This window comes from Guyanagaster necrorhizus, assembly GCF_019112545.1.
Source record: "Guyanagaster necrorhizus MCA 3950 unplaced genomic scaffold BT62scaffold_41, whole genome shotgun sequence".
In the NCBI taxonomy this organism is placed as follows: Eukaryota; Fungi; Basidiomycota; class Agaricomycetes; order Agaricales; family Physalacriaceae; genus Guyanagaster; species Guyanagaster necrorhizus.
Window position 1 is genome coordinate 125,217 of NW_025064920.1, and position 14,362 is coordinate 139,578.

At 48.4% G+C, this 14,362-nt stretch overlaps 4 protein-coding genes across 4 annotated transcripts; 2 read left to right on the top strand and 2 right to left on the bottom strand.

Moving 5' to 3' along the window:
- Nucleotides 1–1,968: 1,968 nt before the first annotated feature.
- BT62DRAFT_937373 (mitogen-activated protein kinase) lies at nucleotides 1,969–3,978 on the bottom strand. Its single transcript, XM_043187311.1, has 9 exons — nucleotides 3,703–3,978; nucleotides 3,456–3,649; nucleotides 3,344–3,404; nucleotides 2,961–3,283; nucleotides 2,645–2,905; nucleotides 2,523–2,588; nucleotides 2,406–2,466; nucleotides 2,228–2,346; nucleotides 1,969–2,202 (listed from the first exon to the last, which is right to left on the bottom strand). Exons 1-8 carry the CDS (start codon nucleotides 3,821–3,823, stop codon nucleotides 2,261–2,263), a joined length of 1,173 nt encoding a protein of 390 aa, XP_043034635.1. The 5' UTR covers nucleotides 3,824–3,978; the 3' UTR covers nucleotides 1,969–2,202; nucleotides 2,228–2,260.
- Nucleotides 3,979–6,057: 2,079 nt separating this feature from the next.
- BT62DRAFT_975100 (uncharacterized protein) lies at nucleotides 6,058–7,638 on the top strand. The gene is made up of 6 exons (XM_043189179.1): nucleotides 6,058–6,308; nucleotides 6,361–6,477; nucleotides 6,541–7,011; nucleotides 7,059–7,144; nucleotides 7,198–7,391; nucleotides 7,442–7,638. The coding sequence occupies exons 1-6, from the start codon at nucleotides 6,112–6,114 to the stop codon at nucleotides 7,589–7,591; spliced, it is 1,215 nt and encodes a 404-aa protein (XP_043034636.1). The 5' UTR covers nucleotides 6,058–6,111; the 3' UTR covers nucleotides 7,592–7,638.
- Nucleotides 7,639–8,103: 465 nt separating this feature from the next.
- On the top strand, nucleotides 8,104–9,613 carry BT62DRAFT_956239 (NAD-P-binding protein). The gene is made up of 7 exons (XM_043188365.1): nucleotides 8,104–8,188; nucleotides 8,243–8,409; nucleotides 8,467–8,579; nucleotides 8,634–8,750; nucleotides 8,805–8,993; nucleotides 9,055–9,341; nucleotides 9,395–9,613. Exons 1-7 carry the CDS (start codon nucleotides 8,151–8,153, stop codon nucleotides 9,513–9,515), a joined length of 1,032 nt encoding a protein of 343 aa, XP_043034637.1. The 5' UTR covers nucleotides 8,104–8,150; the 3' UTR covers nucleotides 9,516–9,613.
- A 544-nt stretch (nucleotides 9,614–10,157) lies between these two features.
- BT62DRAFT_937375 (carbohydrate esterase family 9 protein) lies at nucleotides 10,158–14,336 on the bottom strand. Its single transcript, XM_043187312.1, has 17 exons — nucleotides 13,865–14,336; nucleotides 13,607–13,809; nucleotides 13,424–13,556; nucleotides 13,356–13,366; nucleotides 13,291–13,302; nucleotides 13,045–13,238; nucleotides 12,941–12,988; nucleotides 12,801–12,888; nucleotides 12,630–12,748; nucleotides 12,420–12,573; nucleotides 12,346–12,357; nucleotides 11,873–12,290; nucleotides 11,640–11,816; nucleotides 11,324–11,585; nucleotides 11,047–11,267; nucleotides 10,852–10,993; nucleotides 10,158–10,787 (listed from the first exon to the last, which is right to left on the bottom strand). Exons 1-17 carry the CDS (start codon nucleotides 14,287–14,289, stop codon nucleotides 10,590–10,592), a joined length of 2,817 nt encoding a protein of 938 aa, XP_043034638.1. The 5' UTR covers nucleotides 14,290–14,336; the 3' UTR covers nucleotides 10,158–10,589.
- Nucleotides 14,337–14,362: the final 26 nt, after the last annotated feature.

The window sequence follows — 14,362 nt, forward strand, 5'->3', positions numbered from 1 at the left end:
AAGAACATTCGTATCTCATCTTATTCAGTCGCCATCATCTCTGTATGATGAGTGATGATCCTCGGACTGCATTCTTTTACTGTGGTCTGGTCAGCACTGAGCAGGAGGAGGATGGTTTCCCTACATTGTCGAAACCCTGCGGGATGATATCGCCGTGCTGGAAGTGAAATGGTGCGACAAAAGGGAAGCTACCCGAGAGGGAACGTATCAAACACTCTCAGTGACTAGATGATCGTATAGAACGGCTCAGAAGAGGCCCAACGGTGCACTTTGGCAACAAACTGATGTCGATGAGGTCCCATGAACTTGAACGCTTTGAGAAGACTTGGAATTTTTGAAGAATCAATCTCAGCGGCGCCTTGGTGAGGCTCAATCGATCAAGCCTCACTTTAACGGACGTTGAAGGGACAATAGTATCGTTCGAAACGTTGCATCAAGGGTGTTGCCAGTTTTGCTGGTGGAGCAGGTCAAATCCGCGGACTTTCACTCGAACGGTGGGTGGCCTGGCCTGGCCTGCCGCTCAACTGATGCCGCGGCACCGGTTTTCAAAGTGCGGGGTCACCAAACAAGGTAATCCCGCCCTCGGTTAACTACCGTATGCAGGAACCTCTTGAAATTACCTTAAAGAGAGTCCAGGACATAGTTTTTGATGGAATAAAAAGTCTGAAACTAGTATGTACGATAGAGGGCTAAAAAAGAATGGTCTTGTTGCTGCTTGGGGAGGAGGGAGCGCGCAAGTGGCTTTCCTGGTGATCATGAGAGCTTATGCCATGAAAGAGGACCCGGTGAGTACTGATCTCCGAAAATTTTCTCGGAAAGGCATATGTTAATGAACGCTCGTAACTCATGACCGACAGCCGTAATGTTGCTGTGCTTTTCTACTGACCGTTGCAAGTGTCTTCAGTTTATTTTTGGAGCCCTTCCTGAACTTTATCTTCGTAGTTTCAGAATTTGAATGTATCGTGCGTGCTACTTAAAGTTTACTGCTGAGCGCGCAGTATCAGAGAATTATGATATCCCCGACTTCTTGTGCAAGGGCTTGGCTAATGGTGCTTCTACGACAAAATTTGAATGTTCCTTTTCCAAGTGCTACGTGGCTGGAGCCTTTAGCCCCGCTTGCAACTACGTTATGTTGCGCCACAGTATTTTTGCCATGGGGCAGTAAGTACGTATGTTCAGGTCATTGGTGATCTCCATCTTTCTAACTGTTCGGTCCATGCTCCCTCAAAGGAAGACCAACTTTCTCCTGGCCTCCCCCCCTGCACTGCCCCCCCCCCCCAACGTACATAGTTTTCTTCTTCGAGAGAACCCCATCACTTCTTAGCAAAGATTTCCCAACGGTCCGACAATCTCCCAAGGAACCCTCATCGACATCAAGGCACCTTTACGACACGTTCAAGGTGCATGATCCTAAAAACTGAATTGGAGGTTCGCTGATCTTCAATTTTATTATGGGTACGCTTCCGTCCGGAGGGATGTAGCAGCGGTTTTATTTTTTTCCACTTGGATGGTCGCATCACGACGGACGCGGGTTGCTGAGCACAACGCATGGGTCTTAACTTACACCACCAAGTCATGCTGGGCGCTGTCTTTACTGTATCGTTAGCATGTGATTGATTTCAGTTTTTTACAACACACCGGCTCCCACCATAAGGGCCTGATTGACAGGAGGGTCTCCATTGGTGCGCACTTAAACCTTCCCCATATCACTGGCCCGAGCATAATCTTTCAAGATTGTCGATATCACCCCAGATTGCGTTCCTCAATACTTTGGTATTTTATACAAGAAGTGCGGTACTATGAATAGTGATCGATAGATAGCGAAAAAAACCGTCAATGGAAGGAGTACAGATATACGTAACATGCAGAACATAGGTAAAAGGAATTGTGGAGAGCCATACAGCACAGCAAAAGCGATTCCGTCGGCGTCAGACCCGATTAAATGAATGAATTGTCCAGCATGAACGCCTCAGCACAAGAAATCCAGGCATCTAGTGCCCTGGAGATAGCCCAAACCAAAGAATGGAAACGTAAAAGATGGTAACAAAGAGGGAGTGAGGTTGTCCGTGGGAGGCGTGTCAATGGCGGTAGCGGGCGTCCGATCTAAAGAACAGAGCCGTATATATATCTCTGATGGCGTGCATGAAGACAGCAAGAACATTACATCGTCAAAGAGCTGAGTGGGGAAAGCAGAATACGTTAATATGTGGGCGGCAAACTCCAGGCGCATCAGGACGTACTAGACAAAAAGGTGATATAATTATACAAATGGGGCAGGACGGAACGTCATGATCTCCTCATAGAGGAGTTCTTTCAGCTGCTCGCGGCTGATGTCGTCCTTGTGCACTGCATCGGTAAAAAGTCACTAGGCTGTCAAGGCTGAGAGGTCGAGGAAAGATACTAACAGTCGAACTCGAAGAACTCGGGGTCAAGAGGTGGTGCAACCGGTTCATCATCGGGATCATGCTGTTCAATAGTTCATTAATATCCGGACGCGTCTCCAAGTGATTGGATCGACTCACATAAGCCTCCAAATAGGGATGCGCAAGCGCATCTTCTACGGATATCCGCTTCTTGGGATCGAACGTCTATTGAACAGATTGATCAGACGAGAAGCAGAACCGTATAGAGAAATGCTAGTTACGAGAGTTTTTGTTAGGAAATCTATTGCGAGGGGGGTAGCGTTGGGGAAGATGGCGGAGAATGGCCGGCGTTTACGGAACGGAAGCGCACGGATGTAATCGCGCGATCGCCGGGTCGTAATGGCGTAAAACTCATCAAGAGTAGGGGTGCCCAAGACATCGAGAATAAGACTGAGTTGATGATGATAGTCGCGTCCAGGGAAGAGGGGTTTGCCGGAGAGCATCTCTGCCAAGATACAGCCTACGGACCATACATCGATGGCCTAGACTCTGCCTGTCAGGAAAAGGATCCGATGTTGAGGAAGGGAAAAAACGCACTTTTGTGTACTGCTTGAAGGTAAGCATTATTTCGGGGGCTCGATACCATCGAGTGGCAACGTATTCGGTCATGAATCCAGTCTCTGTACCCGAGGGTTCTGCTGTTTTCACGGACCGTGCTAAACCGAAGTCGCATACTTTGAGATCGCAGTTGGCGTTAAGCAACAAATTTGACGGCTTGAGGTCTCGATGTATCACGTCGGCCGAGTGGAGGGCTTTAAGAGCCCGAAGGGTCTGATAGATGAAATACTGGGCGTGGTCATCCGATAGATCTTGCGTGCGAATAACGCGGTGCATGTCTGTCTCCATCAGCTCCTGGATAACTGTCGGTAGCCGTAAGCGCAGTGCAAAGGGGAAAAGAAAAAAGAAAAAAAACTACGCACGATAGACCTCCTTGAATGACTCAATCGACGACGGCTTGATAATGTCCAATATAGAGATGATCTTTGATGGCCATTCAGAACAGAAGTGAAGAAGAAAACGGACAATGCATACATTCTCGCTCACGCCAGCCTCGCTAAGAAACTTAAGTAGCTTGAGCTCCCTAAGAGTCCGCAGACAGAACATGGAGTGGTCGAAAGGCGCAATTTTCTTGATGGCAACCTTGCGACCGCTTGGCCGATGCATTGCTGAACAGACAATGCCATACGCGCCTTCGCCAACGACATCGAGGACCTGGTACTGAGTTCCTACGCATGAATAAGTACCATGCCACAGAGTCTACCAAGCACGACGAGCTCACCGACGTTAAACCGGACTTTCCGTGGTGCAGACTGGACGGTCGTCGACGATGCATGGCTATGTTTGGACTTGGTTGGGGCCGCCGCCGGCTGCGGGACCTGGGGAGCAGAAGTATCAGGCATTAGAGGAAAGAGAGGGAGCGGTGGTGGTTAGCAGAAAAGAAGAGGGGGACGAACAATAAAGAACGAACGAATTTGGCAGTTTTGTTGTGTTATGTATACGCGAATACAACAACAACAAGGAGGACAAGGCTTCGACCCGAACGAGTGGTACTCCTTATCCTTGTCATCCAAAACATGAAATTATTGCCTGACATCGACCAGTCCTAACATTCGCCATGGCAATCATTCGTTGGCATCCCGCTTCTGGTCCTGCTGTCCCACAATGGATTACCACGTGTATATATCTGGGCTGCTACTTTCTCAGGGCCAAGCTACAGCGAATGACGGCTGATCTACGGTACTCCGAGTGGAGGTAAGCGAAAAATAAGCTGTAATAAGACAGATATGTTGCGTATACTATCATTGTCTTTGACTCATTTCTGATCCGAGTGGCGTTCTAGTCTCAGGTGGACCATATCTCTTATTTGCTGTTCCCATGCTTAGAGTCGTTTGTCTGGATCATGCATGATCCTGTACGTCCAAAAGAATTCATTCATTTCCCCGGACGTCATTGGATGGCGTCTGCCCAACCCCACAATCGATCTCGCTTCGGCCTGCTAAAATGCTAATATTCTCAATGCTCTCACAAAGGCCGTTTCGCTCCATCCTCAGGCTGCTCATCGAATATCCTTCCAAATCCCCATAGTAATGATGACCGGAAGGAGGGGCGGAAGTTATTTTCTCCAAGAGGCTGATGATGATCCTGTGATGGAGACTCATCGATAGATGGGAGCTGAAACCCAGTGTCTATCACACACCAAAATCATCTTTGACGCGTGCATTTTGCCACGGAAGCAGCCTGTACCATCCGGCATTATTTCCAATGGCTAACAGGGGCAAGGATCACTCTATTGAATTCATTTAGTGGATGTTGCCTGGTCTGAATACGAATTTCACAGCATCATCTCGTCTACATCCGCACGAAACGCGGTCGGGATTCGGCCTCGTGACATGTGGAACGGAAAGTCCATCTCAGAAGAGATTTACGCCCTTTGGTCCTTGTCCCGATAGGCAGATCAAAATGTGGGATATGATTCGCAGGTCACATCTGTGTTATCATTGAATGAATCCTTAGTCTAGCAGCAACGTTTCTGATGGTCAAAATAGCGTGTCGTATGAACAATTGTCAGAGCAACAATCTACAGAGTGGGTTTCAGTGCAGATTTTGCGTGCTTCTGTAGCTAAGGGAAGTGAATTGCTGATGCCCAATATGTCGTGGGACCATCAGTAGGATGTCTCTAGCGTCCATCGCACGAGCGTTAGCGCACATGGGTTCATGGATATAATATATTTTAGTGCAGAGAAAATTATCGTAACATGTGTATCCCTGTATCTGTCCCGGATTGTTTGAGATAAGGAGAATATGTCAGCTGCTAATGCCTCGTTTTTAGCGGGGCTCACAAGCGAGTTGGCAACGATTGGAAAATATCAGAATAGCGTCTCTGAGGCTCTACCGACATCACCGAGACATTATTAATCTGTGACAGCTCTACACAACGGGGAAAGGTACAAAGACGAGTGGATATTAATTAGGTAGCAGGGTAAAAGAGTAGCCAACGAGGTGCATGAGCGAAAAAAAGGGGGATGGATCCAAAAAGAGCAGACTACTCCCGTGGAACTATCCGCGCTGGCAACGCGTCGGAATCAGACAGAAGAGGGATTCTAATTGCCAGCGAGAATATGAGTGAATAAGGTTAGGCTGCTCGAAGTCAACGCCGCATAAGCAGGTCGTCATAGCAGATCCAGCATTGAATTCAGAAGGGTATTGGCTGATGATTAAGTATTTATATGCATGAGAAAGCGAAGACGATATCCGGAATTGCTGTTGCTTCCGGCGGAAGTATTACAAGCGAGTTAGTGCATTAAGGTCAGGGTTTCTTGAGGGTGCTAAGTGAATGTCTGACTGTCAACTAGAGGTTCCTCGGGAATCCGAGTCTCTGGAGTATTCAAGATACAGAGACTGGCTGAAGTTGCAGACCGACGTAGGCGAAGAGGGAAATTGAGGCCGTAATATATACAATTAGATATGATAACCGAATAATTATACAAGCCGTAATATTAATAAGTACTGAAAGGAACCGTCGAGCAGAAACGGTCAAGAGCAGGTTCTTGATGGCCAGGGCCTAAACAGGAAGGACGCTATCTTATCTGGGATATTTGCTTGAGCTTGGCAAAAGCTTTGACAATCCTCGGGAATTCGCGTCGGCAAAAAAACTACATTGAAAGTCGCGTCGTCATCGTCGCCGACGATGTCCTCTCTACGACGCCTGCAGGAGGCCTCCCAGCCTCTCTTCCGCTCTACAAGACTGTTTATGCCTGTACTTCTTCCTAGAGCACGGCCGACGATATGTAGAACGTACAGCGCCGCAGCTGGAAGTTCAAGTCGATTGTCTCCGTTCTTCACTGGGCTTCTCTTCGTCGGGGTGGGGCTTACTGCCTACGGACTGTACGTAGCCTTTGCTGTCGTACAATTATTCTATTGTTGACGGTGAAATCAGATATGACCTCTACGCGACCCTCACGATGTGGCCAGAAGAACTTCGGCAAGACCTGCGAGACGCCGTCAAAGCCAAGCACAAAGGCGATCTGGACACAAGCGCACGGTATTTCTATAGGTATGTCTTCTTCTCCCTACGCGTCTGTTTGTTCAGTGGTGACCTACGATAGCTATCTCACAGAGCTTGGGAAACAGCCAAGCAACTCCCCTTGGAAAAGCTGAAAGACCAGCCGTGGCTCAAGATATCAGGAATCGCTGTAGCACTCTCAGAGACCCTCGAGAGCTTGAACGAGAAACAAAAAGCATACGAAGTCTACACGGACTGCTTGACTCGCATGCAGGAGGCGATCAAGACCCTCTCAGGGCCGGAAAGGCTTCGCGCGGTAGCTATCGCAGGGAAGCTGGGCGAAGTCGCGGAGGAGCTCCAGAAGCCGGCAGATGAAGAGGAGAAGTGGCTGTCGTGGGGCGTCGAAGAGGTGTTGAGGCTCGTGAAGGAAGCTAATGCTGGATTAATTAATCCACAGGAGGATATTACGAGCGATAACCAGGTGACACTGGCAGAGCTTGAGCTGCCACCATGGGTCGACAAGACGGATGTTGGCGCGCCGCTCGAGATGCTAGCAGCCTTCTACGCTCGGATAGGAAAAGTCGAGTGGGTCTTGTTTTCTCTGTTGGCATGCTTGTGTTGACCGTGTTTAGATTTGCCATGCCACTGTATCTTCAAGCTATATCCATCTTGATTCCGCCGCCGCCACAAACATCGTCGCCAGACGACCAGTGTAGAGGTGAGGCATTTCTGCTCCGTATGTTTTAGAGTAAGCTCATATTGCTTGTGTAGGTGCACAAATGATGGGTAACCTGTCAGAGTTAATCATCCGAGGAAAACCCACTCCCGAAAAGCTGCATCAGGCTGAGTCGTGGGCCAAGCAGGCTTTGGCTATCCTGCAACGGACACGCCGGCAATATGAGCCCATTCCCATATGCGAGTATGCATATGCTGCAGCCCTGTTTAATATTGGCATGTTACGTGAAGTAAGACACCTTTGCTATCGCAAGATGTGAATCTTATCTTTTTGCTACAGATGAACGGTGACAAATCGATGGCTCGGGAATTCTATCGACGAGGGTTGGATCATTCGAAGGTGATAGGTATGCCAGAAGGCGTCAACGCAGCTGAGACCGCGTTGCGTCGCGTAGGCGGTTTGACTGATGCTGATGCTGAACAGTCGTAAGGTACCTCCATTTAATATAGTTTTTAATAGGACCACCTTGATTCACCAAGAGCCGTGCTACAACGCCCTGACAAGTAAGAGACGTTTTGGGTCTTTACGCAAGCCTCTATTTTTCCATCAATTCACCTCTCACGTCTTTGCGAGGAACGGCGTGGGAGTGTATCGATAGCAATGTCTGTAATCGGGGACACCAGGCCTTGACAAACGGAGCATCTAGATACAGGCTACTTGGCGAAGACTGCATACTATTTTCGCAACGCAAGTGCCGTCCTGCGTTGGCAATATATGCAAGATAGGGAAGCTGCCAAAGCCGTCTTCATCGGCCGTCGTACCGGAAAGAACATCACTAATGGCAAAGACACAGGATAATTAGCAGTCCAGGAGAGAAATCTGGGAAATCCATCTCTAATTTCTCGGCAGGTCTTGGTTCTTTTCTTGACGGAAGCACGGACCGTGTATCGATAATTATGACAAAGCGTACTTGGTAAGTGCTAAATTACAAAGCTCCGACAGTCCGACTTATGTTTGTTAGCAAAGGATACGACTGCAGTTTTCCAATATGACTCGGCTTCTCATCACTGGCGCCTCTGGCTACCTGTAAGTAAATCTTCAACTCGCGTTTTGGACTTGTACTTTTCTCTCCTATTGTAGTGGCGGGACACTTCTCAATGACCTTGTCACAATACCTAACCTGGAAATATACGCACTGGTGCGCACGGAGTCGCAGGCGTCCACAGTGAGAAATTTGGGCGTACGGCCAGTTGAGTTTGATCTTATGGATCAAGCCGTCATCCAAAAGGTGGTTGAAGAGTTTGAACGTGAGTGTCGCGTAATTAATTGGCTGTGCGATTGGATATACGTTGAGCTTCATTTAGTGACCGTTATTCTGCATCTCGCGGATGCATTTAGCTTTGTTCCACCGGAAGCGTTCATCCGAGGTCTCGCTGTTGTCAAGCGAAGGACGGGGAAAGATGTTCATTTCATCCATGTCAGTCTGTTGCGTTGGCACATATATTGATCTCTGTGCTGATGAACAAGGAAGACGTCAGGGGCCAAAATATTTTCTAGCCACACCGGTATCAACCAGCGTTTGAACGATACGAAAGATGTCTACTCTATTCAGAAGGCCACAAAAGCACCGATTCCTTTCATGCAGAAGGTGAGATATCCTTTCGTATTGTATGATTGTGTATTTAAATTGTATTGGCTGCAGCCTGTCGACACTGTGACTTCTGTTCTGGAGCTCGGCGACGAGCTAGGTGTCCGAACATATGTCTACGTACCACCAATGGTTCACGGTCTAGGCGAAGGGTTTGGTAACAAGATCTCCATTCAATTCGTAAGAATTGTGGAAATAGGCCTTGCCTTGAAGCGCATATATCAGGTCGCTGGTGATACTGACGTACGTTCATGCATCCTTCAAGTCGAGACCTTGATCACTAACCCTGTATTTGTTCTGGCAGGAATGGCCAATGTGCCACCTCAAGGATATCACGACACTGTATATGTCTCTTGTCAATGGTATTCTTGAGGGGAAGGATGTACCGCACGGCAAGAAGGGCGGTTACTACTTCGCGGTCAATGGCGAGTTCTCTTGGAAGAAGCTGTATGAAGGCATTGCTTCTAGTATGAGCAGAAGGGGTCTCGTGGACGATGTTGCAGTGATCCAGCCTTCTGCGCAAGACTACGATAAGATGGCGCAGGTCTTGGGCGGGCCCAAGGCGATTGTGGATATCTCGGTTGCTGGCAGGTGAAAAGTCTTTCGCTTCGTCCTTTAGCCTTGAGCTGACGGTAGAATTATAGGTGTGCTCTGACCGGGGATAATGGAAGACGTCTAGGATGGGTGCCGAAGTACGGTGTCGACCATCTTTACAGCGTCATTGATGAGGAAGTTGAGTTCATTATCAAACATTTGAAGAAATAAATGCAGTTTCTTGTGTGTGTGTGATAGGTTTTGTGCATAAGCTTTATATATCGAATGTCTCGGTGAGTTGGTTATGCCACATATGGCGCTTACATCGGATCTATCGAATTATCCTGGACACAACTCAGTCGACGAATAGTACTCATTGTCCCCGTTGAAGTACTTACTGTGTGTAATTTACAGAGCATTCGAACACTCAATTTGCTTGTAATTAACGCCTGACCCTTCTTTCATTTTAGATCTTGTGGCTTGTCCATCATCTCAGGATTTCTTTCGCGTTCTCTAGGTCGTATATCTGCTCCCATATTTGGTTCTTTCCCTCCATTTGCATGTACATCTATTGGATGTTTCATACTTCTCCGCGACTTTCACCCATCGAGGTTTGTTCGTTCTCATATGTATTCTTCACTGCTTCGTCCCTATTGGTCGGACTTTGGTCCAAGCCACATAATGTCCATCGTACTGTAGCAGTTCTGCTCACGTCCACAATGTCTTTGACTTGCATAATTCAGGTGGGAGTAATACACTTTCCGAATCTCCGCATTGCTTCTAATTTATCTCGCCAGACAGATATCCTTTTTACGTACGAAGGAATCGATTTTCAGTCCTCATGGAAGGGCTTGGAGGGACAAACACAATGATGCGTGGTCTTCCGACATGTAGCAGCAACCAGAGTGTAATGAGACAGTTCAAGGGTGGTATGTAGTCTAATCATAGCAATTGGGGATGTAAACGTACAAAAGTATATCAGCTTTCATTAATCTACCTTTTGTCCACTGGACATCCTTAAAACGGTTACGAGTCGAAGAATCGAGGGCGCTACAGACACATGAAAGCCACTTGAAGGTGAAGGAAACAGCCGTTTCGTCGTGAGTTCGGAAGGATTCCAAGGCATTTCTCCGTGATTAGGATGATGATGGGGTGAAAGAAACGATGAAGTTTTGGCGCTTCGTCGGAGCCGGGACGTATAACCGACTTGGCTTGCCAGCGTCCAAAATACGGGAATTCGCCTTCGACCAAAAACAGGCGAAGCCGTATCAAATAGTTTTTAAACCCGAAGACTAGACATCATTCTCAGAATAGATCAACCACTGCACGTCTAGACGAGATAACCCCAACAACCTTACTCTCAAACTCAAGCAAAGTCCCAAACGCCGTCACCACCATATCATAGTCTTCATCATCATCCACACCAAGCAGGGTCTCCAAATTCACCGACGCCAACGCAAGAGCACCGGACTGAGATATCTCCGTGCGAGCTTCAAGTGCAGCCTTGTGGCAAGCGAGTTAGCCACAAAGATGGCCGCACTACTGAGAAATTTGAAACACTACTAACCCAGGCTGCATCAAATCTAGTATTCCGAGCGGAACTTTTCTGTGGACCCAAACCGAGGATATCAAGGCCGATGCCCACTGTGACATTGTGCGATAGGAGTACATCGAGGGCGCTGTCCTCAGAAAGTGGCGGGCCGGGGAGACTTGGCGGGGTTTCAATAAATCTTATTCCATGGAAGAAAAAGGAAAAACAGACATTCTCCTTGATTGCCAGTCGGTAGGGAAAGGCCGTACACGGCCAAGGATTACGCCGACGCCAGCGTTGCCTATCTCGGTAGCGAGAAGATGGGCTTCGGACGCTCCAAGGAATGTCAGACGGATAGCTTTCCCGGATCTCTTTTCGGCTTCTTGTTTGAGTTGCATCAAAGACGCCATGATATCTGCGCTGTAGACTGTCACGACAAGCGGTAGTTCACCCTAGTGTCTCCATCATTAGCTGTGTAAAATCTATTTGAGGATCGGTGAAAACATACCTCCACGACCTTCTTAAACTGCGCACCTAGATCCCCATGTATCTCGCCAGACAGCAGTCGTCTGAGAGCACCCAGTTGAGTGCTAACACTGATATCTGAAGACATGGACACTATAACATGCAGCGCCGCGACGTCTTGTATCACAGCACCATCCTCCAACTTATGTGCAGCACCGGTAGTGAACGCCCCACTTAAGCCAGACAAGAATCCGGAAGATTCTGGCGCGGTTACAGCAGTAGTAACCCCTCCGCGATAAGCCAGTCTGAAATATGAACTTTTCGTCAGTCCAATCCTCACGCGTCGAAAGACGACATACAGCATATCCGGAGACGCGAACTGCAAACCATCCACTGCTCGTATGACCGTTTCTCCCCCTCCCACTAAGTTCGGGATTTCGGACAACAAGGGATCAATTACCAGCCCGTCTTTAGTGCTGTCCTCGAGATCGATATCGGTTAGTCCCAAGGGCGAGCCGACAGTGATGAGGCCAGGACTAGACGGACCGAAACGATAAGAATTCAATGCAACGCATACGGGACAAACACTCACGCTATCGACCCACCCATTAGATTCACGCGTCTAACATTTGAGTCAGAATGAACCTCAAGGCATGGCTCTATTCCCCGGCACACGACCTTTCCATCTTTGACAACAACGATGCCTGCCAGCCTGTCATCAGCAGCAGAAAATACCTGTTCTATACGTCGGCTGCCTTTCATGAATACGCTCGTCACGTTTGTGAAGATTACGACATCCGAAGTCGATATCTTTGCCTGGAGGGGAGGCAAGCCGTCGTACCTCACAGCATCTACGGCATCTTGGTCAAAATCCGGTGTTTTTGGAATATGTTGATGAGACAGCGGCTTTGGTCTCGAGTAGGGCTTGTTGAACTGGACTATTCCGTCGATGTACACTTGCTTAGGGGTGGCACCTAAAGCGAGAGGATGGCTATCCCAGATGACGACATCTGAGGAAGAGACGTTCAGTGACACGGCAGGAAGGCAAAAGGCAGAAGAGACTACCTGCGTCGTATCCTACATAACGGACGGACATGCGGGTGAGCACCAGGATAGCACTTGCAGCCAAAATCTCGTACCTGGTTTTATGTATCCAATCCTGTGGTCCTCACCCATGATTTTGGCGGGAGTAGACGTAACAGAGGCAAGCGCAATATTATCCGGCAATCCATAATAATGTGCCAGCTGTGCTTCATGGAGCAGGTACCGCGAATTCATTGCCGGATGGTCACTCTACAGTTTGATGCCCATTAGTTAATCGGAATTGATAGAAACAGAGACTAAACGACCTTCATGACCACGTCTAAACCATGCTCAGACAAAATGCGAGCAGCGAATTCCGAACCGCGATAACCTTCTCGCTTGAAGTGCGCGAAGGTCGCGAAGACAGCTGATGCCGGAGGGTCTCCTGCGGATGGCGAATCAGACAAGAAACAATACGGTGGTATGAAGGAACGGACCATATGCTCTTTTGAGGAGGTCCGGGACAAGGTAGGTTTCATGCGCGTGATGAAAAGCCGCAATTGGGAATTTGAACTCATTTGAGAGCTGTGTAGATCGCTAGTAAAGCATTATTCTACAGTGGACGTGGTATGCTTACCCTTACTATACCGTCCAGATCTACAGCCTCGTAGCAGTGGTTGTGTATCTGGATTTGAAGGGGATTAGAACAAAGAAACTGGATGAGACAAAATGCTTGATTACCTTGACGCGTCCTCGGAGCACATCCACAAGCGCTTCCCACTGAAGACTGTCGGGAAAATCACCTAGGCCTGACCATTGGCTAGCAAGAGCTTTAATACAATACGCGTCTTGTTTATCCCGGATGGTTCGGGCCATATCGTATGCTTGACGAAATGCCCAGATTGTGTCCATTCGCGATCCTTCATAGACACGGCCTATAACAGCATTGATACCGAACAACACTAGCACGATGAGAGAAATACAAACTTGGATTCTCACCTGTTCGGAATAGTCAGATACACGTAAGTAGTTGACAAAAACAATACACGTACCGCACGCCTGTCTGTGACGTGGATGGGATATTTAGGTTACGAGCAAGTCATGAAATCGGAGCGCGCACTTCATTTGTCTCCACCTCGGGGGTAGTGAAGGGTTTACATACGAGCCATTCAACGAAAAAGGCGGTTCCAATAACATCGAAGAGGGAGTTTTTTCTTCTGTAGGGCGTAATTTGATCACAAATCCCTGTCCACCTGGTTTATGGATGTTAGATGGTGCCAGGCTAAGATACCTGTAGACGAACCGATGGCATTAGCGGAACCAGGAAGGATAAGCGCTGTTGTAATTCCTCCCGCAATGGAAAGACGATAGGCATCGTCGTGAATATTGAGGGCGTCGAGACTACGAAGCCATGGTTGTGCGATGCCGTGAAATGAGTTCCCGTCTGAGCATCCGTTGAGATCCGGAGAGTAGCATATTCCCAGGTGAGAGTGAAGGTCGACGATTCTACTCCAGAATTAGCGAAGAAAAGGGTGGAATTATATAGGTTGATAGTACGCACCCTGGCGAAACCCATGCCCCGCCAACGTCCTGAACGACGAGCTCGCGGCCGAACGCGTCCAGCACTTCTGGATCAATGTCTCCGACCTCCATGATCAGTCCTTTATCCATCAACAGGTCGCCTCTCACAACTTCAGAGCCAGAAACGCGTCCGGTCCAAATCATCGCATTTTTCAACAGCGTCGGCCTCGTCGTCTGTACATACCTATCGGATTCTGTTCTGCTCAGTGGTGGTCCCGGTAAAACGTGTAGATTCTGGCACTTTTGGAGTATTTCCTCAGCGTGAAGTGGTATGGTTACCAAGGCAGGGTCGTTCGTCCATTTGAACATCCATGAGAGCGAAAGTGCACAGCAAAGAAGGATGAGAACGGGTCCTTTGGTTAGGATACAGGTGTAGGCCCTGCGACCGTCCAGCGTGAGAGCCATCGCATTGACCAGCTGCCGGAGACAGGGAAAGCGTCATAGAAGGTGATGGCCGACTGCTACAGCACTGCCACCG

What these genes read in the sequence shown, in the direction of transcription:
- BT62DRAFT_937373 (XM_043187311.1), bottom strand. Translation starts at nt 3,823, where the DNA reads ATGCCTGATACTTCTGCTCCCCAGGTCCCGCAGCCGGCGGCGGCCCCA. An exon ending in AGGCTGGCGTGAGCGAGAAT is followed by an intron (nt 3,405 to 3,455) that starts GTATGCATTGTC and finishes TGGCCATCAAAG; the next exon opens with ATCATCTCTATATTGGACAT. An exon ending in GTCATTCAAGGAGGTCTATC is followed by an intron (nt 3,284 to 3,343) that starts GTGCGTAGTTTT and finishes GGCTACCGACAG; the next exon opens with TTATCCAGGAGCTGATGGAG.
- BT62DRAFT_975100 (XM_043189179.1), top strand. Translation starts at nt 6,112, where the DNA reads ATGTCCTCTCTACGACGCCTGCAGGAGGCCTCCCAGCCTCTCTTCCGC. An exon ending in GCTCGGATAGGAAAAGTCGA is followed by an intron (nt 7,012 to 7,058) that starts GTGGGTCTTGTT and finishes GACCGTGTTTAG; the next exon opens with ATTTGCCATGCCACTGTATC. An exon ending in GCCAGACGACCAGTGTAGAG is followed by an intron (nt 7,145 to 7,197) that starts GTGAGGCATTTC and finishes TTGCTTGTGTAG; the next exon opens with GTGCACAAATGATGGGTAAC.
- BT62DRAFT_956239 (XM_043188365.1), top strand. Translation starts at nt 8,151, where the DNA reads ATGACTCGGCTTCTCATCACTGGCGCCTCTGGCTACCT. An exon ending in ACTGGCGCCTCTGGCTACCT is followed by an intron (nt 8,189 to 8,242) that starts GTAAGTAAATCT and finishes CTCCTATTGTAG; the next exon opens with TGGCGGGACACTTCTCAATG. An exon ending in AAGATGTTCATTTCATCCAT is followed by an intron (nt 8,580 to 8,633) that starts GTCAGTCTGTTG and finishes TGAACAAGGAAG; the next exon opens with ACGTCAGGGGCCAAAATATT.
- BT62DRAFT_937375 (XM_043187312.1), bottom strand. Translation starts at nt 14,289, where the DNA reads ATGGCTCTCACGCTGGACGGTCGCAGGGCCTACACCTGTATCCTAACC. An exon ending in ATCTGGACGGTATAGTAAGG is followed by an intron (nt 12,889 to 12,940) that starts GTAAGCATACCA and finishes CGATCTACACAG; the next exon opens with CTCTCAAATGAGTTCAAATT. An exon ending in CTAGATTTGATGCAGCCTGG is followed by an intron (nt 10,788 to 10,851) that starts GTTAGTAGTGTT and finishes GCTTGCCACAAG; the next exon opens with GCTGCACTTGAAGCTCGCAC.